General features: G+C 39.4%; 1 protein-coding gene across 1 annotated transcript in view; it reads right to left on the reverse strand.

The window, feature by feature from the left end:
• The window catches only part of PEX7 (peroxisomal biogenesis factor 7), a 778,079-nt gene that overhangs the window by 731,455 nt on the left and 19,498 nt on the right, over window positions 1–27,126 (reverse strand). Inside the window, exon 3 of the mRNA XM_053710885.1 lies at window positions 24,343–24,493. Coding sequence (XP_053566860.1) covers window positions 24,343–24,493 — 151 coding nt within the window. The remainder of the gene's footprint in view (window positions 1–24,342; window positions 24,494–27,126) is intronic.

Raw genomic sequence — 27,126 nt, forward strand, 5'->3', positions numbered from 1 at the left:
GCTACTATATATTTAAATCCATCACTCTTTCATATGAAGGTGGATAAATACTTCAAGACAGCGCCTGCTACGTCAGAAGAGAAGATGGCCTCTAAAGCTAAGCAATCCGATAAAAAGCAGACATTGAGTAGAGACCCATACAGACAACCCCTCCTCACCAGGACTTGCAGACTCAGTACTTATTGATTCCTCCACACTACTACAAGAACTTAAAACTATTTTCTTGAAATCACTTCAAGTAGGCATGGACATCCTTACAAGCGAAGTGCACCAGTTTTCCACAAGGCTTAACCAAGCAGAAAAGCGCATATCTTATATGGAAGAAATGCAAACCACTGCATCTACTTCAATCAGGTAGCTGTTGCGACAGAATAAAACCCTGCAAGACAAAGTAGACGACCTTTAAAACCGCAGCAGGCACAACAACCTCTGTGTGTTGGAGTTCCAGAAACCATTAAAAACAAAGACTACTAGGCGGAGCCTGGCCGTGCCGGAACATGGCCGCACTGAGATAGAGCTCCGGTCTAGATAACTCATTTCCCTCAAACTGCCACCGGCCACCGACACTGCAGACGGCCACAACTCACACCTAAAGACACCCTGCGTTCGCGGAAACCCGAGGGGAGCCATGCCGTGACCGCAGGTCTGTAATCAGCACTTGTAAAGACACGCTCATATACCCACGGGGACCGGCGCCATCTTGCCTAATAATACCATCAGCTCTCCCGGTCTCTGCATGGGTGTATGGAGTGACAGAGGTGGAAACACATTTAGCCCGGGGCGTACTGTCAAACAGCCCTGTAGGCTACTAACAGTCAATCTGGCCGACACTGCCGCACATACCCCAATCGGGTACACGTCATTAAACATGCCGAGATCTGAGCTACACTTTCACGTGGCGTAAGCCCGTTACTTTAGATATGCGGCTGGACGAATTATAGAGGAACTTGCCGACACCACAACAGGGGCACAGCAGTAATGTAAATAAGACACAGGTGACCGAAAAACCAGGCACGCTACCCACATGTAAAGCTTAAATACAAGGAAGGAAAATAAACAGTCTCTCATCCTCATTTCCCTGGTGCTCCGGTCTGCTGGTGTTTATTAAAACTGGCGAAGGGGAACAGTGTACTCCCAAGTGTGATAAAGGAAGTTTTATTCTTCGACCGCAATGGCAACAAGAAAGGGCCCAAAAATGGATAAAGCTAATAAACAAGCAACGCTGCCTGTGTCTGTGAGCAACTTTTTCTGCACCAATGACACGACTATTACGGAGCAAAGAGACACAGGGAGCAGCACACAGTCTCATACAGACAACATTCAACAACAAGTGGTTCCAGTGGAGCTAATGAATCAACTAAAATCTGATATTGCCAATCTCCCTTCAAAAACAGACTTTGATTCCTTAAAGAACTTAATCAAATCAGAGCTTTCAACTATAAGAAAAGAGGTCTCAGAGATTGGGCTTAGACTGGAGGATATAGAGGGGACACAGGAGACACTGAATACCCTGACTGATTCAATTATAACACAAGCTAACATACATGAAGCTAAAATGTCCGCACTACAGGACAGACTAGATGATATGGACAATAGAAACCGTAGAAATAATCTAAGGATTCGCGGTATACCAGAGAAAATCACTAATACCGAGTTGGAAACTTATGTCCAAGATCTATTTCGCCATCTGAAAAAAGACCAACAAGCTCCAAATTTGGAATTAGATAGGGTCCACAGGGCCCTCAGACCTCCCCCACCAGACAAAGCCCCTCCGAGAGACGTGATACTGAGGTTCCTACGATACAAAGATAAAGAGGAGGTATGGACTGCTGCCCGCCAACTAAGAGACATATTATACATGGATCACAACCTACAAATCTATTTGGACCTGAGCCCCAACACGCTGCAGAGGAGAAGGGACATTGCTTTTATAACTAGAGCGCTCAGGGACAAAAAGATTAAATATCGTTGGGGATACCCCTTTAGCTTGGTTGTTTCATTCGACGGCAAGTCTTTTACCTATAAAGAACCACACGACCTAGGGACTCTCTCCAAGGGACTAAACATAACCTTCAACACTCCCCCGGACTTTGATACCCGGGGGAGCATTGATCTTGAGGAGCAATCGGATCAGAGCTCACTTCAGGGAAGAAACCGATGGCAGCTAGTGGGCTATGGCAAACGAAAAAAGGACAGAAATGACCCTATCAACAAAAATGCCATGAGTTCTACCATCCAAGAGACATGAAGCGGAACATTGATGGGTGAGATTGTGTCCAATTTTCAAAAAAAAAAAAAAAAAATGTATATGCAATTTACCTCTGTGGGGATGGGAAGAGTTAAACGTTATGCCTAAACATGCTGGTTATGTGAAATGTTGTGTGGCCTGTTGGGTGGTTGGGAAGTACATTCACATGAGAGGGAGATGTTGTTGTTTAGCATTCCTCCTTCTTTACCTTTTTCTTGCACTGAATTATTACTTTGTTCAAACAGTTCACTGTTTAATGGTTGTTTTTACAAAATTATTATATGTTCTTGTTAGTTTTTTAGATTTTTATAGACTGACGTACAAAAATTACAAAGTCCAGACTTACTGGGGGCGCATGACAACTTGGGGGGCTTACCATACACACATTAACCTGACAGGAACCCCGGGTGACTATGGGTGCTCTCAACACAATATAATAAATGGTATCAATAAATAAGCAGAAGGGAATCACCTTCATTTCCATTAACGCTAAGGGCCTCAACAGTCCATCCAAGAGACAGGTAGCTATGAGAGATTTTAAAGAAAGGAAGGGTGACGTGGTCTTTATACAAGAAACGCACTTCTTAAAGAATAGAGAACCCCAGACGTTTAAATACAAATTCGGAGATTCTTATTACGCTTCCAACAACACAAAAAAGTGTGGGGTTGGCATACTGTTTAGGAAGGGTATAGCATTCCAAGCCCACAAGTGCATAAGGGATACCTCAGGGAGATACCTAATTCTAGTGGGCAAGTTGTTTCATAAACAAGTAACATTGGTCAGCGCATACGCCCCAAACACATCACAAGACACATTTTTTAAAACCCTATCTAACGCCATACTAGACACAGCGAGGGGCACCTTGATAGTATGTGGAGACCTCAATTGTACATTGGACCCCACAATGGATAACTCCTCAGGGACATCCTCTACTGCACACGCAATCATTAATAAGCTAAAAAAAAACCTTAGAGATCTAGCCCTACACGACACATGGAGAATACTTAACAGAACAGTGAAGGATTACACATTCTATTCTCACCCCCATGTTAGATATTCCAGGATAGATTACATCCTTACGGATGTTACTAGTCTAGCTATGGTTGAGAACTGTAGGATACTCCCCACATCATGGACTGACCACTCAATGGTCCGCTGCAGAATGCATTGGGATACCAGGGAAGGTACTAGCTACCTATGGAAGTTGGACGACAGACTCCTTGACGACCCTACATACACAGTAAAAATAGAAAAAGCTCTGGAGGAGTTCTTCCAGTTTAATTCCAATTCAGATATTGACATTAAACACAGATGGGGAGCCCATAAAGCGGTCCTTAGGGGGGAACTTATGAGTATAAAAGCACACCAAATTAAACAGCAAAGAACTTATTTTGAGTCAGTTTTGAATAAGATTGAGGAACTGGAGAAAGCTCATAAACAAGACCCAAATGATACACAAACACTAGACAGCTTGCTGGATTATAGAGGAAAGCTTAATATGATTATAGACAAAGAGTGTAAGGTATCCGCTCTCAAATTAAAACAAATGTCTTATGAGGGTAACAACAAATGTAGCAGGCTTTTCGCAAGGAAGCTGAAACGCAAAACTAATAAATCCTTTATAATGAAAATAAAAGACCATAGGGGGGGGGAGAGCACTTCATCTGCACATATTGCTGAAGCTTTTCGCGCTTATTACGAGAAATTATATAACCTGCAGGAACCCTCCCCGGATAACGCCCACACATTTATAGATCAACTAATGCTACCAAATATAGGGGAAGAGGAAAGATCCCGCCTTAACGAACCTTTCACACTAAAGGAAATAAAGTGCATAATTAAAGATCTCCCTAATGAGAAAGCACCTGGCCCTGATGGCTTTACAACCTACTACTATAAAAAATTTACTGATATATTATCCCCCCAATTATTAGAATTATTTCAACCCATTTCGGAAAAGAACCCTTTTCTAGAGGAATCCCTAACTGCAAATATAGTGGTGCTCCCCAAACCGGGTAGGAATACAGATAGAGTGGAAAATTTTAGACCTATATCCTTATTAAATAATGATATAAAAATATATGCTAAATTGCTGGCCAACAGACTGAACCCTGTCATTCCCCAGATAATTGATATGGACCAAGTAGGCTTTGTTGTTGGTAGAGAGGCTAGGGACAATACGGTAAGAGCCATTGACATTATAGATTACGCGACATCACAAAATATCCCACTAGTATTGATTTCCACGGACGCGGAGAAAGCCTTCGACCGCGTCCGGTGGAAATTTTTGCGGTCAATATTAGAAAAATTTGGAATTGGGTCCCCCTTTATATCGAAAATTATGGCATTATATTCTTCCCCATCGGCTAGGGTCCAGGTGAATGGGGTATTGTCTCAGCCCTTCCAAATAAGCAACGGTACGAGACAGGGGTGCCCCCTGTCCCCTCTGCTGTTTGCGTGTGCGGTTGAAGCTCTGGCGGTTAAAATTAGGAATGATGTAGACATAGAGGGAGTCAGAATTAAAGAAAGAAACTATAAAATCATGTTGTACGCTGACGACATATTATTTACCCTCACCAATCCACTCACTTCACTACCACATGTGCTACAACACCTGAGGGATTTTCAGCTCGCCTCCAATTTTCTAATTAATAAATCAAAATCAGAAATACTTAATATTTCCCTCGATCAGGCCCACCTTACTCAACTAAAAAACACCTGTCCTTTCCGATGGCAGGAAAAATCACTAAAATATTTGGGGATTCAGCTTACAAAAAACACACAAGACTTATTCAACACTAACTACATCCCTTTACAAAGACGCTTAATAGCAGATCTATCCTCCTGGAGATCCTTGCATACTTCCTGGATGGGGAGAATTAACATATTTAAAATGAATGTCCTGCCCCGCATATTATATGTCTTGCAAGCCCTACCTATCCCACTCCCTACTAATTTTCTTTCATCCCTGCAGTCAAAAATCCTAGAATTTGTCTGGGACAAAAAAACGGCCAGAATAAACAAAAATATTATGTGTACACCATTATTGAGTGGCGGGCTGGAAGTCCCCGACTTAGTGAAATACAGATACGCAACCTTTCTACAACGAATACTAGACTGGCACTATAACTTTCAAAATAAGGCCTGGGTACAGCTGGAGCATGAAATATCAGACTTTAACCACTTGGGATCCCAATGTTGGGCTGGCTTGGGCGGTACGGGTGGGGACCATCAGCTTCACACATTGACCTCTGAGACCTTTAAAATTTGGAGTAATATCCTATTAAGATTCCCACATGTGTCTTCTAGATACTCCCCATTGACCCCTCTTAGTGAAAACAAAGACTTTACCCCTGGGTCTCGCTGCTCCCGTTACAGTACTAGTATGACAAGCAGAACATTGCAGGTACGCCAACTAGGCAATGAACAGGCATTTTACACAAGGGATAAACTAGTAGAGGAGGGCCTTCAGATGTTTAGGGACTGGCTCTTTCATCAGCAATGTATCTCCTTTATCTCTAAACACAGCGATAGGAGAAACCTAATTAGACCCCTAACTCAATTCGAAAACATGTGCACATCGTCAAAACCAATAGGCCATTCCCTTTCCATATTATACAAAATTTTGCAGACACAACCTTGGGGTCACAACCCATATTACTTGGAGAGATGGAATGACGAACTAGGTCTTGATATTAACCAAGGCGAGGCTAAGAGAGTCTTCCACAATATAGCTAAGTCATCAGTGTCAGCCAAATTAACAGAATTAAATCTCAAAATACTCCACAGGTGGTATATGACACCTGTCAGGATTCAAAAGCTATTTCATACACGATCCAACACTTGCTGGTGCTGTGAAATGGAGAGGGGCACAATGTCACACATATGGTGGTCTTGTAACAATATATCACCAATATGGGAAAGTATAGCCACCGAAGCTTCCAAAATACTAGAAAAAACGATCCCACCAGACCCTAAAATATGGTTATTCCTATGTATACCTAAAAACTTCACGACAGCACAAAGAAAAATGTTGTGTATTTTAAGTAACAGCATGAAAAACCTAATAGCCCAGAAATGGAAATCGAGAAACACCCCAGACCTAACACAATGGATACATAAGTGTAATGACATCTTAAAAATGGAAGAATATCACTACATGCGAATAAAATGCATGGAGATATATGCTCAGCTGAAGGAGATGTGGGAGGGTTACATAAAACACAGATTCAAGGGCTGACACTGAGATATGGCATTGGTACCACAGAGGTAGTATAACCTGAAAGGAGAGGCTAAGGTGCAGACAAAGAAGAGGTTAGTTACAAAGAGTCTCACGGGTCACCAATAGTTAATAAACTACATGGGCTCTTTGAGGGGCAGTGCGCGCTCACACTACATAATCAACTCGTCAGGAATACATTCTAGATTTCTCTTTTTTCCTTTTTATTTTTTTTCTTTTCTTTTTTCTTTCCTTCTTTTATGTTCTCAGTCTGATTTATTGTTTTACATAGAAATTTATTGAAAGGAATCCAAAACTTTTTCCTCTTGTTAAATGAGTCATTACAATGTAAAATTTTCACATGTACAATCTCAACATTTATGCCTGTATTGACCATTGTATGTATACGTATACTCTGTTTTGTTTTGGATGCCCAATAAAAGAAATTTATAAAAAAAAAAAAAAAAAAAAAAAAAAAAAACAAAGACTACTGTAGTTTACAGCACAAACGTTCCCCAGACTCCTGGGAATGGATCCAGATCGCCTGCCACTTGACGTGGAAAGAGCCCATCGTATAGAGCCAGATAATGGCCTAGCTGCAACTACTTCCAGACCCCGTCAGATCATATTTAAATGCCTCAATTATCAGGAGAAAGTTGTCTTGTTGTGAGCAGAGCACACACCACAGATATTCTCTTTAAAAGGGGGAAAAAATCCTGGAGCAATACACCTATTTAGTTCTACTCACTCTTTCAAGTTCATTGCGTAGGCCTCAGGGAGCACAAATGCTCAGAACTTAATTTCTGGACTCTTACTCGCTAGCAAATCTGGAAAAGATTACTATCATCCTTTTACTTGCTATTTTTATTCTTCATGTTTGTGTGTTTTGCCTATGGGCTTAACCTTTATGCTGCAGTTTTATTACTTATGCTTGATTATAATAATAAATACAAAAATCACAATAATGTGGTTAACAGAGAAAATAATATAAACTAAAAATAAAATGTGCAACAAAAAACACACACAAATAGTGATAATAATAGTGACCAATATGCAGGAATATATCCAAAGTGAAAAGAGTCTTTAATGGAAACAGTCCCACAAATACAAATAGTTCAAACGATGTTCCTCAAAAGGAAGAGTAAGAAACACATCACAGCATAATACTGTGTAAATCTTCACTCCCCAGATGGAAGGCAGACCCAGAATACTAATACATTAGTCAGAGCTTCAACAGCTGAAGACAATTAGCTCTATAGTGCAGACCCCAGGCAGACTGGATACAGAAAATGACGAATTCTTAAAGCAAATGTACAATTTATTAAAAACAAAAGCCAAAGTTTTTTTCTAACACTAAGGGTGACAGGTACAAACATACAAGGATATTATGTGTGCGATAGTCCGTTGTTATAGACCGCATGAAGCTGCACACTATATCTGTAGTCTTTCTGTACCGGAAAAATACCCTTCTTTGTGTCCAATCTGAACAATGCTTGATGACTCCAACGATCGTTTCACCAACTGGTGTTAGCTTTTACAAAGCTCCTTTGAACTATTTGTATTTGTGGGACTGTTTCCATTAAAGACTCTTTTCACTTTGGATATATTCCTGCATATTGGTCTGTATTATTATCACTTTTTGAATATAATATATCCCTGTTTTCAATCCTTTGTTTTCAGCTGGTAAACCCTTGTTCTTGGGAGGTGAAGGACAGCAGAGAACTAGTGCCTACTGGCCTAGGCCTATAATCTGGTTGCACCTTCTCCACCTACCCCACAGTGAGTACAATGCCCATCATACCATCCATACACCACCACACATTTCAACACATAAAAAACATTAAAATATCAACATACAAGCTCATAATTATGTAACGGAACAAGAACAGAGGAGTTCCTCTTCTATTTCATTCTTACTCTTATCCTCTATCCCATTAAATGCCTATAAGATAATCCCTTGGCCGTCAGTTTTCAGATATCCCTGCCTTATGGCCCACAAATACAATACAACATCTTGGAATGTGGAGGGTATTACTTCCCCTGCAAAGCGGAGCAAAATATTACACTACCTTAACTCAATCTATACAGATATTGCACTCCTCCAGGAAACTCACCTTTACAAAAACTATCTGCAAAATGGCAAGGGATGAGGAATTAAGTCCCTGCCCTGGACAAAATAGCCTCTAGCTTTTCCATAGTGAGAGAAGCCACACTCTCTGCGTATCTGAGGGAATACCATGTTAAACTAATACACCAAGCCTATATTACGCCTAAATTGAACACCAAATGGTCCCAAACCCAGTAGATAAGTGTAATAAATGCTCAGTTCTCATCCCAGACCTCATACATCTAATCTAAGACTGTCCAAAGTTGCAAAGACTATGGGGCAAGGTTACATACTGGCTCATGAAAATCCTTAAGGCAGACATAAAATTATCAGTACATACTATTGTCAGGGTGCCAGGAATCAGACTAAGATGAGAAGTGCAAAAACAATCACACCTTTAATAATAACAAAAAATAATAAAAAATCCACAAGTCAAACATCAAGCCAGGAGTCTAAGCCAGAGCTGGTAGTCAGACGAGCCGAGTCAGGAGCCAAAGCGAGTAGTCAGACGAGCCGGAATCAGGAACAAGGAGAACAGCTGAGTCAGGAACAAGCCAGAGATCAGGAACCAGGAGGGACGTCAGACAGCCAGGTAATACACAGGAACTGGAACACAGGAACTCACAAACAGGTTTGAGACAACGCAAGGGCAAAGCATACTGAACAGAGGCCCTTTAAATAATAAGTGATGACATCACAATACTGAGACTGCAACCTGTCTCACACGGATGATGTACACCAGTCCGGCCATAAGAGGGAGTGCAGGAAATGAGCAGCATCAGACACTCTGCACCAGATTCAGTAAGAGGTGAGTAAAATGGCTGCCAACAGCACATGGCAAACAAAGCAGGGAAAAAACAGTACCCTCCCCTCAACGACCCCTCCCCCGCGGGAAGACAAAAGGCTTATTGGGGAAATGGGCATGGAAGGCACGGAGGAGGGAGCATGAACAACGGAGGAGGGAGCATGAACATCGGAGGAGGGAGCATGAACATCGGAGGAGGGAGCATGAACATCAGAGGAGGGAACCCATGAACGCTCCTCCGGACAGTAGCCCCTCCAGTGAACCAAATACTGTACGTGGCCCCTGGATATATGAGAGTCAATAATGCTGCTGACCTCATATTCTTCATGGTTGTCAACAGAGATAGGACGAGGACGAGGGAACACAGTGGTAAACCGATTACAAACCAATGGTTTCAAGAGGGAGACATTAAAAACATCGGAGATGTGCATTGCAGGAGGAAGGTCAAGAGCGTAGGCCACCGGATTGACCCGTTAGAGTATTCAAAAAGGACCAACATAACGGGGAGCCAGTTAATTGGAAGGCACCCGAAGTTTCAAGTTGTGGGAGGACAGCCAAACCCTCTAACCAACCTGGTAGGAAGGCGCAGGCAGACGCCTACAATCAGCCTCAAACTTTTGGCGCTGCATAGAAAGATGAAGGCAATCCTGAATCTGCACCCACGTGGAACGGAGTTGCCGGAGATGCTCCTCCAAAGCCAGAGATGCTCCTCCAAAGCCGGAATACCCTGAGACATGAATGAATCGGGCAACAAGGATGGCTGGAACCCATAATTCGCCATGAACGGGAATAACTGGGAGGAAGCATTAATAGCACTATTACGAGCAAACTCTGCCCAAGGTAACAGTTCAGACCAATGATTGTGGTGATCTGAGACATAGCAACGGAGGAACTGTTCCAGAGCTTGATTAGACCGTTCCGCAGCCCCATTGGATTGAGGGTGATATGCTTGATCCCCATTTGAGCACAACAGGAACGCCGAAATCTATAAACAAACCGGCTACCCCGGTCCGAGACTATCTCCTTGGGTTACCCATGTAAACGGAAGACCTACCGGGCAAAAATTGAAGCAAGTTCCTGAGCGGTAGGCAGCCTCTTCAAGGGAATGCAATGTGACATTTTAGAAAAACGGTCAACCACCATTAGGATAACAGTATTGGCAATGGAAACAGGGAGCTCGACAATGAAGTCCATGGAAAGATGTGTCCAAGGACGCTCACCATTAGGTTGAAGAAGACCCCCAGGACGACGTTGAGGAGTCTTATTTTGTGTACATACTGAGCAGGAGGCAACATACACAGCAACATCAGAACAAAGACCTGGCCACCAGAATTGTCGAGTGACAGACCAAATCATTTGGTTCTTGCCCGGGTGACCTGCGACTTTAGGCTAGTGGTAAGTGTGCAATAGTTTAGTTCGAAGATTCTCAGAAAAAAAGCACTTACCACTAGGTTTCTCAGGAGGTGCATTGGTTTGTGCAGCCAGGATCTACTCCCTCAATGGAGAAGTCAAATTAGTACGTATGGTAGCCAACATATGGTCAGGAGGTATAACTGGAATACGGCCGAAACATGTCAACCGTCTAGTGCTTTCACCCTCTTTCTGCACTGTTGAAATAAAGGAACTTTTTATCAGCAAGACCACCTTCTCTCTCTCTTTTCCTATAACTGGAATAGGTACAGACTCCTCCTTGGACAGAGGCGAACATTGTCGAGAGAGGGCATCAGCCCTAACATTCTTACTACCAGGCAGGTAGGAGACCACATAATTAAACCAAGACAAAAAACATAATTTATGTAAGAACTTACCTGATAAATTAATTTCTTTCATATTAGCAAGAGTCCATGAGCTAGTGACGTATGGGATATACATTCCTACCAGGAGGGGCAAAGTTTCCCAAACCTCAAAATGCCTATAAATACACCCCTCAACACACCCACAAATCAGTTTAACGAATAGCCAAGAAGTGGGGTGATAAGAAAAAAGTGCGAAAGCATAAAAATAAGGAATTGGAATAATTGTGCTTTATACAAAAAAATCATAACCACCACAAAAAAGGGTGGGTCTCATGGACTCTTGCCAATATAAAAGAAATTAATTTATCAGGTAAGTTCTTACATTAATTATGTTTTCTTTCATGTAATTGGCAAGAGTCCATGAGCTAGTGACGTATGGGATAGCAAATACCCAAGATGTGGAACTCCACGCAAGAGTCACTAGAGAGGGAGGGATAAAATAAAGACAGCCAATTCCACTGAAAATACAATCCACAACCCAAATCAAAAGTTTTAATCTTTATAATGAAAAAAACTGAAATTATAAGCAGAAGAATCAGACTGAAACAGCTGCCTGAAGTACTTTTCTACCAAAAACTGCTACTGAAGAAGAAAAAACATCTAAATGGTAGAATTTAAGTAAAAGTATGCAAAGAAGACCAAAGTACTGCTTTGCAAATCTGATCAACAGAAGCTTCATTCTTAAAAGCCCAGGAAGTAGAAACTGACCTAGTAGAATGAGTCGTAATCCTTTGAGGCGGGGATTTATCCGACTCCACATAAGCATGATGAATCAAAAGCTTTAACCAAGACGCCAAAGAAATGGCAGAAGCCTTCTGACCTTTCCTAAAACCAGAAAAGATAACAAATAGACTAGAAGTTTTTCTGAAATCTTAGTAGCTTCAACATAATATTTCAAAACTCCGACCACATCCAAAGAATGTAAGGAACAATAATTCCTCCATTAATGTTGTTAGAATTCACAACCTGAGGTAAAAATGTAAATAAAGACAGCAAAAACCGCCTTATCCTGATGAAAAATCAGAAAAGGAGACTCACAAGAAAGAGCAGATAATTCAAAAACTCTTCTAGCAGAAGAGATGGCCAAAAGGAACAATACTTTCCATGAAAGTAATTCAATGTCCAAAGAATGCATATGCTCAAACGGAAGAGCCTGTTAAGCCCTCAGAACCAAATTAAGGAGGAGAAATTGGCTTAATCACAGGCTTGATACGAACCAAAGCCTGAACAAAACAATGAATATCAGAAAGAATAGCATTTTTTTCTGTGAAACAGCACAGAAAGAGCAGAGATTTGTCCTTACAAGGAACTTGCAGACAAAACCTTATGAAGAAACTATAAAATCATAGGAATTCTAAAAGAATGCTAAGAGAAATTATGAGAAGAGCATCATAAGATGCAAGTCTTCCAAACTCGATAATAAATCTTTCTAGAAACAGATTTACGAACCTGCAACATAGTATTAATCACTGAGTCAGAGAAACCTCTATGACTAAGCGTTTTAATTTCCATACCATCAAATTTAATAATTTGATTTCCTGACGGAAAAAACGAATCTTAAGATATAAGGTCTGGCCTAAATGGAAGTGACCAAGGTTGGCAACTGGACATCCGAACAAGAACCATATACCAAAACCTGAGCGGCTATGCTGGAGCCACCAGCAGCACAAATGATTGCTCCATGATGATTTTGAAAAATCACTCTTAAAAAAAAGAACCAGAAGGAGCAAAAATATAGGCAGATTGATAACTCCAAGGAAGTGTCAATGCATACACTGTTTCCGCCTGAGGATCCCCGGACCTGAATAGGTACCTGGGAAGTTTCCTTGTTTAGATGAGATGCCATCAGAACTATTACTGGAAACCCTCACATCAGAACAGTTTGAAAAAACACATCTGGGTAAAGAGACCATTCTGCCGGATGTAAAGCTTGATTGACAGAGATAATCCGCTTCCCAATTGTCTAAACCTGGGATATGGACCGCAGAAATTAGACAGGAGCTGGAATTAGCCCAAGCAAGTATCCAAGAGACTTCTTTCACAGCCTAAGGACTGAGAGTCCCACCCTGATGATTGACATACGCCACAGTTGTGACATTGTCTGTCTGAAAAACAATAACATCTCTCTCTTCAAAAAGAAGCCAAAACTGACGAACTCTGAGAATGCACGGAGTTCCAAAACATTGAATGGTAATCTCACCTCCTGAGATTTCCAAACCCCTTGTGCTGACAGAGATCCCCAGACAGCCTCCCAACCTAAAAGACTCGCATCTGTAGTGATCAAGGTCCAGGTTGGATGAATCGAAGAGACCCGTAGAACTATATGATGGTGATCTAACCACCAAGACAAAGATAGTTGAACATTGGAATTCAAAGATATTAAAAATGATATCCTAGAATCCCTGCATCATTAATTCAGCATCAAAAACTGGAAAGGTTTCATATGAAAATGAGAAAAGGGAATTGAATCCAATGCTGCAGCCATGAGACCTAAAACTTCCATGCATATAGCTACTGAAGGAAATAATAGGAACTGAAGGTTCCGACAAATTGAACCCAATATAATTGTCTCCTGTCTGTTAGAGACAAAGACATTGACAAAATCTATCTGGAAACCTAAAAAAAGGTCACCCTTGTCTGAGCAACCAAGGATCTTTTGATAAAAAGATCCTCCAACCATGTCTTAGAAGAAACAACAAAAGTTGAATCGTATGAGATTCTGCAGAACGAAAAGACTGAGCCAGTTCCACAAGATCGTCCAAATAAGGAAACACTGAGAACCTTGAAAAGATTCTCAGAGCTGTCGCTAGACCAGAAGGAAAAGCAACAAATTGGTAATGCTTGTCAAAAAAAGAGAATCTCAGAAAATGAAAATAATCTGAATGAAAACAGAAGAAGATATGCATCTATTGTATCTATTGTAAACAAATAATGCCCTTACTGACCAAAAAGGCAGAATAGACCATATAAACACCATTCTGAAAGAAGGAACTCATATGACAGATCAAAAAGATTTTCTATCTTTGGGACAATGAATAGTTTTGAACAAAACCCCAAACCCTGTTCCTGAAATGGAACTGGTATGAATACCCCAGATAACTCCAGGTCTGAGCAGCGCCTTGAGACTCCAACGGGTAACCAGCCGCGCCTCACAAGTACCCAACACATACAGGTCTGAAACATACTTCAGAAAAGTGTGAGCCTTTACTGGAATAGCTGGAATATGCTAGAGAGAAAAAAACTTCACACAGGCGGTTTTACTCTGAATCCTATTCAGTACCCCAATCTAAGAAGTTTGGACCGAATTGAACCAAACAAATTTAAAAAAGTCAAAACCTGCCCCTTACCAGCTAAGCTGGAATAAAAAACCGCACCTACATGCAAATTTGGGGGGCTGACTTTGATCTTTTAAATAGCTGAAATTCATTCCATGTTGAAGAAAGCTTCCAAATATAAACATGTTACTTGGGGAAGAATTAGGATTCCGTTCCTTATTAAGAACAAACTAACATAAGCTTAAGATTTACTCTTAGAACTCAATCTTGAAGCAACAAAAAACTCCCTTCCCCAGAGTAACAGTTGTGAAAAAATGTAATCCAATTGTGAACCAAATAATTGATTACTTTTGAAAAAAAGAAATATGAATTGAAATCAAATTAGCATTCCAAGAAAAAGCCACAAATTTCTTCTAGCTAAAATAGCTAAAGACATAGATTAAACCTCAATTGTGAAAATATCAAAAAAATGACGACACAAAGGAAATTATTAGCATGTTAATCAACTTAACAATGTTAAATCAAATCATAATCCGATACTTGTTGCACTAAAGTATCCAACCAGAAAGTTGAAGCATTTGCAACATCAGCCAAATAAATTGCAGGCCTAAGAAAAGGACCTGAAATAAAATAATTTTCCTTAAATAAGATACAAGTTTCCCATCTGAAGGAAAATAAATACTATTTTCTATAGGAATAGTAGTATGTTTAGCAAGAGTAGAGATAGCCCCATTAACTTTGGGGATCTTCCTCAAAACATTAAACTAACTGCCGGCAAAGGATACAATTTAAAAACCTTAAAGAAGGAATAAAAGAAGTCCCAGGCCTATTCCATTCCCTAGTATCATGAACTGGGAAAAAAACCTCTGAAGAAACCACAGGAGGTTAATGAGCAGAATTTAAATGTTAGCTAGTTTTAAATCAAAAGAACTAAACTCCTCAATATCCAATATAATCAACACTTTTTCAACAACGAATGTACTCTATTTAAAAATAAAGTAGATTTGTTAGTGTCAAATATCTGATGAAGTATATTCTAAATGAGAAAAAACATCATCAGAGAAGGATAATTCAGTATGTTGTTGGTCATTAAAAAATTCATCAACTAAATGAGAAGTTTAAAAAAGACCTATAAATTTTATTAGAAGGCGGGATGTCAGACAAAGCCTTTAGGATAGAATCAGAAAAACATTCTCATAGATTCCTAGGTATATCTTGTACATTAGATGTAAAAAGAATAGCAATAGATAATGCATAAATACTAATGGACTCTGCATGTAAAAGTTTATCATGATAACTTATTACAAACCATAGCTAAAGATAAAATTCATAACATTAAAATAAATGAACTTAGCTTTGGTAGGACTGATATCAGTCATCAGGAATCCAACAGTATTTTCTGATACAGGAACAGTCTTTGGAATATCTTGCAATATGTAATAGAAAAACAACATATAAAGCAAAATTATCAAATTCCTTAAATGACAGTTTCAGGAATGGGAAAAAATGCAAACAGAACAAGCCTCTAGAAACCAGAAGCAACTAAAAAGTGAGACTGAAATAATGTGAAAAAAACTGGCGCCAAATATGACGCCCACATTTTTGGCGCCAAGAATGATGCCCATATTTTTTAGCGCCAAAAACGTCCGCAACACACTACGTCAAAAATGACGCAACCACGTGAAAACTTCCGGTGTCAACTATGACGCCGGAAATGACGAAATTTTTGCGCCAAGAATGTCGCAATAAATTGAAGCATTTTCTGCACCCGCGAACCTAACAGCCCTCAATTAGAAAAAAAGTCAATTGAAATTTTTTTAAGGTAAGAAAAATATATATTTATATATAAAAAATAAAAAATATAATTTAGAACTACATATAAAGTGCCCAACCATAGCTTAGAGTGTCATGAATAGAAATAAGACTTACTTACCCTAAGACACTCATCTACATATAGTAGATAGCCAAACCAGTACTGAAACGAGAATCAGTAGAAGTAATGGTATATAAGAGTATATCGTCGATCTGAAAAGGGAGGTAGGAGAAGAAATCTCTACGACCGATAACAGAGAACCTATGAAATAGATCCCCTAGAGGAAGACCATGGTATTCAAATAGGCAATACTCTCTTCACATCCCTCTGACATTCACTGCACTCAGAGGAAAACCGGGCTTCAGCCTGCTGCGAAGCGCATATCAACGTAGAAATCTAGCTCAAACTTACTTCACCACCTCCATGGGAGGCAAAGTTTGTAAAACTGAATTGTGGGTGTGGTGAGGGGTGTATTTATAGGCATTTTGAGGTTTGGGAAACTTTGCCCCTCCTGGTAAGAATGTATATCCCATACGTCACTAGCTCATGGACTCTTGCCAATTACATGAAAGAAATAGCGCCCATCTGGTCTGTCAGAGCGACAAACATTTTGCTTCGGATAGATAAGTCAAATTCTTGTGGTCAGTAAGAATGAACACTGGTACGCTAGTACCCTCGAGAAGGTACCTCCATTCCTTGAGTGCCACAATTATGGCCAGTAATTCCATGGTCGCCAATTTCATAATTGCACTCCGCCAGAGAAAATTTCTTAGAGAAGAAACTACACGGATGCAAGGAACCATCAGGCGTAGGACGTTGAGACAAGAGGACACCTACTCCAGTCTCAGACGACCTCAAAAATGAAAGGCAGGACAGGGTTAGGATGAGCCAGAACTGGAGTGGCAGCAAAGGCAGTCTTAAGAGTCTCAAAAGCCTTATTGGCAGTAGGTGACCAATGGAGTGGATCATTCTCCTTACGGGTCATGTCAGTGATAGGTTTGACCAAGGAAGAAAAGTTTTTAATAAACTTCCTATAGTAATTGTCAAAGCCCAAAAAACGTTGAATAGAGCGAAGATCAACTGGGCGAAGCCACAGCAGACAACTTGTCAGGATCCATGGAGAACCCTGCAACGGAGATTACATAACCTAGAAAGATTACTTGAGTCTGATGGAACTCACATTTCTCGAGTTAACAAAACAGGCCATTCTCACAAAATCTCTGAAGTACCCGTGTAACATCAGAATGATGAGCCTCAAGAGTGGGTGAGTGTATGAGGATATCATCTAAGTACACCACAACACACTGTTGCAACATATCTCGTAGGACATAATTATTAAATTCCTGGAAAACAGCTGGAGCATTACATAGGCCAAAGGTCATTACAAGATACTCATAATGCCCGCTCCTGGTGTTAAATGCTGTTTTCCATTCGTGGCCCTCCTTAATCCTAATGAGATTGTATGCTCCTCTCAAATCAAGTTTAGAAAAGACCGTAGCTCCCTTGAGGCGGTCAAAGAGTTCCGTAATGAGCGGAATAGGGTAAGCATTCTTAATGGTAAGACGATTAAGACCCCTATAATCGATGCATGGTCTTAACTCGCCAACCTTTTTCTTCACGAAGAAGAAGCTAGCCCCTGCAGGAGAGCAGGATTTGCGGATGATTCCCTGCGACAGAGCATCGGCAACATACTCCTCCATAGCACAATTCTCCACAACAGACAGACGGTAAACCTGGCCCCAAGGAGGAATAGCTCTGGGTTGCAGGTCTATGGCACAATCGTAAGACCGGTGAGGAGGCAACGTACCGGCAAGCACCTTGTCAAAAATGTCTAGGAACTGTAAGTACTCCTGGCAATTGAGATACCGAAGAAGTGCACAAGACTTTGACTGGTTTCTGAAGACAAGTGGAAAAACATTGCAGGGACCATGACAAAATTTCGGACCTGCGCCAGTCGAGACTGGGATTGTGGTTTTGGAGCCAGGGATAACCCAGAACAACCGGAAAATGCAGAGAGTTTATCACCTGGAACTGGAGGGTTTCAAAATGGATAGCCCCAACAGCCATTGATAACGGAGCAGTTTTGTGAGTAACGTGTGCGGGCTAAAGGGGCCTGCCATCAATGGCCTCAAGAGCAAACGGAATGGACCAAGACAATACAGGAATAGAGTGCTTTGATACAAAAGCCCTGTCAATTAAATAGCCCGCAGCACCGGAGTCAACAAGAGCCTGGGTGACTATGAAGGAGTCCACCCAGGAAAGGATAACCATGACCAAAAGTTTCTCCTTTAGCGGTTCAGGGGACGAGGATAAACTACCCAAGGTCTGCACCTGACAGGACCTTAGGTGCGAGCATTTCCCGGCTGTGTAGGACAAGACTTTAAAAGGTGGCCCTGTAACCCACAATAGAGGCATAGCCCCTCCCTCCTCCTAAAGGCCCTCTCCGCTGCGGAGAGATGTGTGAATCCCAACTGCATCGGCTCAGCAGTACCTGGTGACTCGGGACCAGGAGACATGGGAGGAGAGGGAGGCACGGGTGGGAATGAACACGTGGGAGACGTAACAGGAGGCTTCCGCAAGCGCTCCCTGAAAGAGGGCCTCTCACTTAGTCTGATGTCAATTAGGTTTAAGAAAGACACCAATGCCTCGAGATCCTCTGGTAAATCTCTGGGTGCAACTTTGTCTTTAATCACATCAGAGAGCCCATGAAAGAAGGCGGCAACAAGGGCTTCATTGTTCCAACCTACCTCTGCGGCAAACGTACGGAATTCAATGGCATACTGAGCAACAGATCTCGTACCTTGCTGAATGGACATAAGTCGTTTAGCAGCAGAGGAGGAGTGAGCCGGAACATCAAATACCCTTCGAAAGGAGGTCACAAATTCAGGGTAATTTGAAATCACAGGTTTATTAGTCTCCCACAAGGAATTAGCCCAGGCAAGAGCCGTGTCAGAGAGTAATAAGATGAGAAATCCCACCTTAGCTCTGTCAGAGGGAAACGCCTGAGGTAACATCTCAAAGTAAATGCCCACCTGGTTTAAAAACCCTCTGCACTGTATAGGATCGCCTCCATAATGCTGAGGTAGCGGTGCAGAACCGGACATGCTCCTGGTAGGCATAGGTGCAGCAGCGGAAACAGGAGCAGCCATAACTTGTGGGACACTCTGGTCCAAATATGCAGTGCGAGTCATCAGGGTTTGCAAGGCTAGTGCAAATTGATCTAAGCGGTGATCCTGTTCATCCATCCTGGAAATTGTTGAAGGTAAAGGTGGATTATTAGCACCATCAGGATTCATGGCCCTTGCGTAATGTCAGGGTGCCAGGAATCAGACTGAGACAAGAAGTGTAAAAATAATCACGCCTTTATTAATAACAAAAAAATAATAAAAAGTCCACAAGTCAAACATCAAGCCAGGAGTCTAAGCCAGAGCTGGTAGTCAGACGAGCCGAGTCTGGAGCCAAAGCGAATAGTCAGACTAGCCGGAATCAGGAACAAGGAGAACAGCAGAGTCAGGAACAAGCCAGAGATTAGGAACCAGGAGGGACGTCAGACAGCCAGGTAATACACAGGAACTGGAACACAGGAACTGGAACACAGGAACTCACAAACAGGTCTGAGACAATGCAAGGGCAAAGCATACTGAACAGAGGCCCTTTAAATAATAAGTGATGACATCACAATACTGAGACTGCAACCTGTCTCACACGGATGATGTACACCATTCCGGCCATAAGAGGGCATGCAGAAAATGAGCAGCATCAGACACTCAGCACCAGATTCAGTAAGAGGTGAGTAAAATGGCTGCCAGCAGCACATGGCAAACAAAGCAGGGAAAAAACCCTGACAGTACCCTCCCCTCAACGACCCCTCCCCTGCGGGAGGACAAAAGCCTTATTGGGGAAACGGGCATGGAAGGCACGGAGGAGGGCGGGAGCATGAACATCAGAGTCAGGAGCCAAGAGGTGAGTAAAATGGCTGCCAGCAGCACATGGCAAACAAAGGAGGGGGGGAAAAACTGACAACTATTCTCTTTCTTCAAGACACACACAGCAACATACAATATCGGAAATGATTAAATCTAGTAGTACTATTGGTCAGAAAATGAATTCTACAATACTGAACCTCAAAGCCTCTCCTTTAAAGAAGCTAGTTCAAGCAATACAATCCCAAATGTTTATTGAACAGGCAGATGTCCAAGGCAATTTAGATTTGAGGATCAAGGCATTTGTTAAAAAATGGGAACCCTTTTTACAATTCATTCCTACCCGATTACAACAAAAAGTAGTACTGTAACCCTTTCAGAACTCAATATTTATTCTCAATGAAAATTTACATGGTATATGGTATCTTCCACCAACTGAACCAGATTAAGTACATATACTTGACATGATACTCTACTGTACAACCGCTAATCCAGATCTCCTTCGCTATATTGTTAGATGGTGGCCTGGGGCTGCCGGCCCCCCGTTTCATCCAGATTCTCCTCAGGGTACCAGCCACAGGGTGAGACCAAATTTCAGTCTTTTGGGGTTCATTCCCTACATTTCCCACAGACATGTGCTATGTCCCCCCAAGGGCATAATTTAGCTGTGCTAATCAGACATCATCATTATTGTTACTGTAACTTATTTAATTTATTGTGTGAGCAAGACGCCTCTTATTTGTGCTTATGTTCATAATACGCTTATGTCTTGGCTTGCTGTTCATAGGCCTGTCTGGTACAACTACAGATCATCTTGTACGGACAAGGCCAAGCATCTAATACTTAGTATTTAATTAGTTTATTATGTTAATTGTGTGATTATAAACTGATAATGTTCTTTAATTTAAAAAAAATTAAATTAGATTCCCATCCCTTTATGGAGAACAGATATTCCCTCTTGTATTACATAAACAACATATGTATTGAGACGCATTAAGGTAAAATCATTTGTGATGGAGTTCATTAACATCTGTATGTTTTCCTATGTATATGATGGATCTTTATTATAAATAAAGTTATGGGAAAAAACATAATCTAGACTTGAAACGCATTTACAACAGATAATGGACATCCAACAAATGCTACTAACAGGAAGACAGATTCAATACGAATATCCTGTTAGAGCAAAAGAAACACTGTAAATATGAAAACTATGAGTAAGACTTGATAAATATTTTAAATTATTTTTAGTTTCTACACTTTCTTACAGGAACTGTGACTATTCCCTTCCCTCTGTTGCATTCCATAGCTGAATTTAATTGTTTTCCCACATATAATTCCAAAAGTTGTTTATGTGTTCCATCTTGTATTCCAGGACAGTGTACTGAGAAAAGGAGTTTATCGCAGGTGTTTTACAAGCTGAAAGTAAACGATTAAAGTTAACGGGTTAGCACAACCCCAGAGCTCTGGTTATCTGCTTTGCAAAACTACAGTGTGTCACAAAACACATCAAAAAGTACAGTTACCCTCATAATAACACCATCTATAATAAAAAAAAATATAAAAATTGGTTGCACAAAGTTATAAGGGCTCAAAGATATGAGGTCTCTGGTGTTTAACGTAGAGATACTTATATGTACTTATATGTATTCACAGACATATACGCACATATAAATACATATGTACACAAACACACACACATACATATATATATATATATATATATACACACACACACACACATATATATATATATATATATATATATATACACACATAAACACACAGTATATATATATATATATATATATATATATATATATATATATATATATATAGATATATGTGCATTGGAGCCCTATGCAGTTAAGTAGATGAAAACATATAAAATAATATTTATGCAATATTCATTTTTAATTAAGTGTTATACTGTGTATTTACAATAAATATAAATATATATTTGTGTAAAAAACATTATATATATATATATATAATATAGATATATGTATTTATGAATAAATAGAACATATTCTGCTTTAAGAAGAACATTGGAATGTGAAATAATAGTTCATGTCGGGTTAGCGCACTTGATTAAACGCAATCAGTTTTACGTGTGAGTAGGGTGTTAGTTTTTTTGCCACTTTTCGTGCTCCCGTGAAGTGTATGGGGGAATAAGTTATCGTGCAAGCGATATTGTAAGTTTGGCTTTTTATGCTCGCCAGGTTAGCAGTTTACATTTAACTTGTTTTACAAGATAACATTTAAGCCAATATTATGCTAAAATGAGCTAGCTAATATTAAACTATTTCAATGTTTGTTACACAAATTATCATTAAATCAATTTATGTTAAATTATGCAATTAATATGTGCTTTGGATAGCTTGAGTAACATTTATAAATAACAGACAATTATATAATATTAAAGTATTACACATCCCCCACCTAGCTACTTCATAACACCAGCCAGCTGGCAAAACTCTCTGTGGAAAACACTGCACAAACAAAAACAAAAAAATAAAAAATTGCTTACTACACTACAACTTACACATGATGTAGAACTTGTCTGCCAGGTCAGACACTGTGCTTTATTTTTCTTCTTCAGAGAGAAATGATAAAATACAAAGCTACCACAGAATTATAGCTATTCCAAAAGGAAAGATGACAACAGATTAGCTAAAATTTAAGCCTCACAATATTAGTAAACTATATCAATATTTTGTGCTTTTAAACAGAAATCTAAAATAATTAAACATACAAGCTAGTTCTCAGATAAGATAAAAGTTAACATCCTTATGTGGCAATTTTATCACGTTAGCACTTTAAAACACTTCTTCATAACAACATACTATATCAGAAATAGTCTAAAGTTTCTTCTGATTTGCCTAGCATTTCCAACCAGGCCCTGCATTAGTATATCATTAGTGATTTCACAATATGACTAGCCAAGTTGTAAATTTGAGATTAAAGGGATACTAAACCCAATTTTTTTCTTTAATGATTCAGATAGAGCATGTAATTTTAAGCAACTTTCTAATTTACTCCTACTATGAATGTTTCTTTGTTCTCTTGCTATCTTTATTTAAAAAAACAGGAATTTAAAGCTTAGGAGCCAGACCATTTTAGGTTCAGCACCCTGTATAGTGCTTGCCTATTGGTGGCTACATTTAGCAAAAAAAAGCGCAAGCCTAACGCAGGTTCTAAACTAAAAATGGTCCGGCTCTTAAACGGACAGTCAAGTCCAAAAAAAAACGTTCATGATTTAAATAGGGCATGTAATTTTAAACAACTTTCCAATTTACTTTATCACCAATTTTGCTTTGTTCTCTTGGTATTCTTAGTTAAAAGCTAAACCTAGGAGGTTCATATGCTAATTTCTTAGACTTTGAAGACTGCCTCTAATCTGAATGCATTTTGACCACTAGAGGGCATTAGTTCATGTGTTTCATATAGATAACATTGAGCTCATGCATGTGAAGTTACCCTGGAGTGAGCACTGATTGGCTAAAAGGCAAGTCTGTCAAAAGAACTGAAATAAGGGGGCAGTTTGCAGAGGCATGAATACAAGGTAATCACAGAGGTAAAAATTGTATTTCTATAACAGTGTTGGTTATGCAAAACTGGGGAATGGGTAATAAAGGGATTATCTTTCTTTTTAAACAACAACGATTCTGGTGTTACCTGTCCCTTTAAGCTTTACATTCCTGCTTTTTAAATAAAAATAGCAAGAGAACAAAGAAAAATTGATAATAGGAGTAAATTAGAAAGTTGCTTAAAATTGCATGCTCTATCTAAATCATTAAATAAAAAAATGTGGGTTTAGTGTCCCTTTAAAGATAATATCAGCACAAATATAAATATATATATATAAAATATATATATATATATATATATATATATATATATAAAATATATATATATATATATATATATATATATAATTTGAAATTTGGGACCAGATTCAGTAAATTTTAAAAGCTTTACATACATTCATATGTTCTCATTTTTAAATGTACATTTATGTAAGATAAATGCTGCAATTAACTATTTCATTGTATTTCACTTGAACAACTAGATAGAGATATTGTGCTAATTTAATATTGGAAAATGTAGCAATATAGAAAAATAGATTTCTGTGTAGTACACTATGGTTCCTACCTCTTGTGTGTGTTCTTTGAAGACTTGTAGTGGCCCTTGTGGATTTGCTATATCCCACAGCTGTAGAGATCCATCTCCACTGGCAGTTACCACAATATTCTCATTAATCTCACTCCACGTCACATCAAACAGCGCATCACTCCAGTCAAAACTAAATCAGTATCACCAAAAAAAAAAACAGAATTACTATTGCATGAAAGTTTGCTCAGTTCTACTGTAAAAGTAAATATGGCAATTTGATTCTAGATCAACCATTACTCACTGCAGTGTTCATCAACAAACATAAGATAGTGATTAATCTAGTGAGCCGAGAAAACCCACTAAGTTTGGTTTCTGACATCTGAACTGGGAATCACCGCTTTGTACTATGATGCAGAGAATCGTTATCCAAAGCAGCACACCGCACAGAAAATGTTCCCTGTTTTCTATGACTCCTTTACATATTATACTTCTGCATATACCAGTGCAAGTTTGTTAAACGCTAGGATTTACCATTGGAACAAACGCTAGGATTTATCATCACTTTAAGAGTAATTTTCTATATAAAAAAGTTTTTTGTTCTAATTTTATGTTCCCCAATTTTATTGTAAATATCAGGCTTGTCCAAAAATTCAAACCACGTGGCCTTCCAATATGTTTTATCCTCTCCCTATTTCTCTAAAATGAATTGTGTGCTTTTATATTAACAATAAATACAATATTCTTTTTCAAGCAATCAATTTGTGTGGATAGGGGTGCAGATCCTGTACAGTATTTGTGTCTACGACTGTACAATAGCACAAGCGCATTATTTTTCCTGGCACTTATTTTAATGGGACATGATATGCAAAGGCTGAATCATTAAAAGTGATTAAGTATTTTTGTACAAAGATGACTAGAAAATATATCTCTATGTAAAAAGGGAAGAAATCTTAACTCAAAATGTCCCCAGTAGACACATCCACGGACTTTAAGCAGCTTAAATTGTTATTGTTTTTACATAGAGATATTTGTGTGATATTCTCTTTTCAGCTTTTTAAAGATATTTTAAAGCTATTTAGCATAAGTGTAAAGTGTCCCTTTAATTTTTGCAAGCCAAGCATTGTTGTATATCTAAAATGTTCATTTGAAGTTTATTTACATATAGCATGAAATTTATTTATATATAAGCTTGGCATAAACTATTCCCAGGAGCCCTCTAAAAAAAATTCAATGGGCCTAGACCAGTAGTTGTATCCTTCAGTAGATTTGTATCTAGAAAATAAAGGTTTTTGCATTTTAAATACACACACCTCTTTAGCAGTATATTGTCCAGACTAATTCCCCTGCATGTTTATTTCATAGGAAGATGGAAACCTTTCAAATTTGTGGAACATTTCCAGTGCTGAGAGAGATTAAGAATAACAATACACATAAAGGGCTAGATTACAAGTGGAGTGCTAAATTTATCGCACGTCGGTAACCAGCGATTACAACTGGCTGGTTATTGCTATCTCGAGCTTGCGGTAGCAATTAGCGCTCAGAAAATTAACCAGAGATCATATACATATATATTTAAGATCTGCTGCCCATTGCTGCACGACTTACCCCCTTTGCTGTGCTATGTTTTTATGCGTGTCTGACTGCATGAGAACGAGGGTCCTATTGGAGCCTATGGAAGCGCACTCTTGTGAGCGCAATGCTTCCATGCAATGCGAACTCGAGGTCGTGTTCACATTGCACCGAACTTGTAATACCTGCGCACATTTGCATGCGCTGGTATTACTAAGTGAATCGCAAATATCGCCTTCATGAAAGCGATATTTTGTGCTCCACTTGTAATCTGACCCAAAGACAACTAACATCCATTTCCTCTTTAATGCAGCAAGAATTATCAAGCATTTTTCTTTAAACTTTTAGGATAATTATTTTCTTCCTCGGTATATAAAGAACAAATTTAAGTCTTGTTCTTCTCTGAGCAAGAGCTCTTACTATAATAGCTGTGTAAGAACTGTTTGGATGATCATACATTTTCTTGAAAATTTAAAATTAGTTTTCTCAGGGAAAAAACAGATCTAAGGTTCAAGCAATACCCAGCCAATCTCTTCCTTTAGCAGGCAGGATTTCTTTAATAAATGAGGTTCACCAGTTTGTCAGACTCTTGAGTAAACAATATTGTTTTCCAGGGACTACAAGATCGACTTTATCCATGTTATGTTTTCACAATACACTTATATAATATTGGTATTCACCCACTGGTTAGAGGCTAGATACACAAATAAAGTGACCAACATAAGTAAGCAAGCAACAGAAATCACATTAGCTAGAGGTTTGAATACAGTAGACAAAAGACTGATGATGCAGGTGACGCAGCAATGATATATTATAAACTCATTCCAGCAAATGGCAAATGTGGTAGCTTGAATCAGAGGTACCACAAGGCTGAAGCAAACTGGTTATATAAGCTCAGGCCAGTGAATGCCAAATAAATAACTGGAACAAGAGGTACAGCAAAGCTGGAACAATCTGTTTATATAAAAGTAGCCCAGCAAATGGCATCTGATTATATGTTTAGTCTCGTAAATAGCAAATAATATACAGGGAATTGACAAAATAATGCGAACACCTGGGAAATAGGTGTTGAGCCACCATTTGACTTTAATACAGTTTCCAACTTTCTCGGAATATATCCCTACAACTTTTGAAGCCTCCAGTGTAATATTGTTCAATTCATCTATCAGAACATGTCAGTTGCTTCAGAGATGTTGGAGGGAGGAATCTGCTTCTCACTCTGCTCTCTAAAACTGAACGCAGTGGTTGGATGAT

The sequence above is a fragment of the Bombina bombina genome, chromosome 4 (genome assembly GCF_027579735.1).
Source record: "Bombina bombina isolate aBomBom1 chromosome 4, aBomBom1.pri, whole genome shotgun sequence".
Taxonomy (NCBI): Eukaryota; Metazoa; Chordata; class Amphibia; order Anura; family Bombinatoridae; genus Bombina; species Bombina bombina.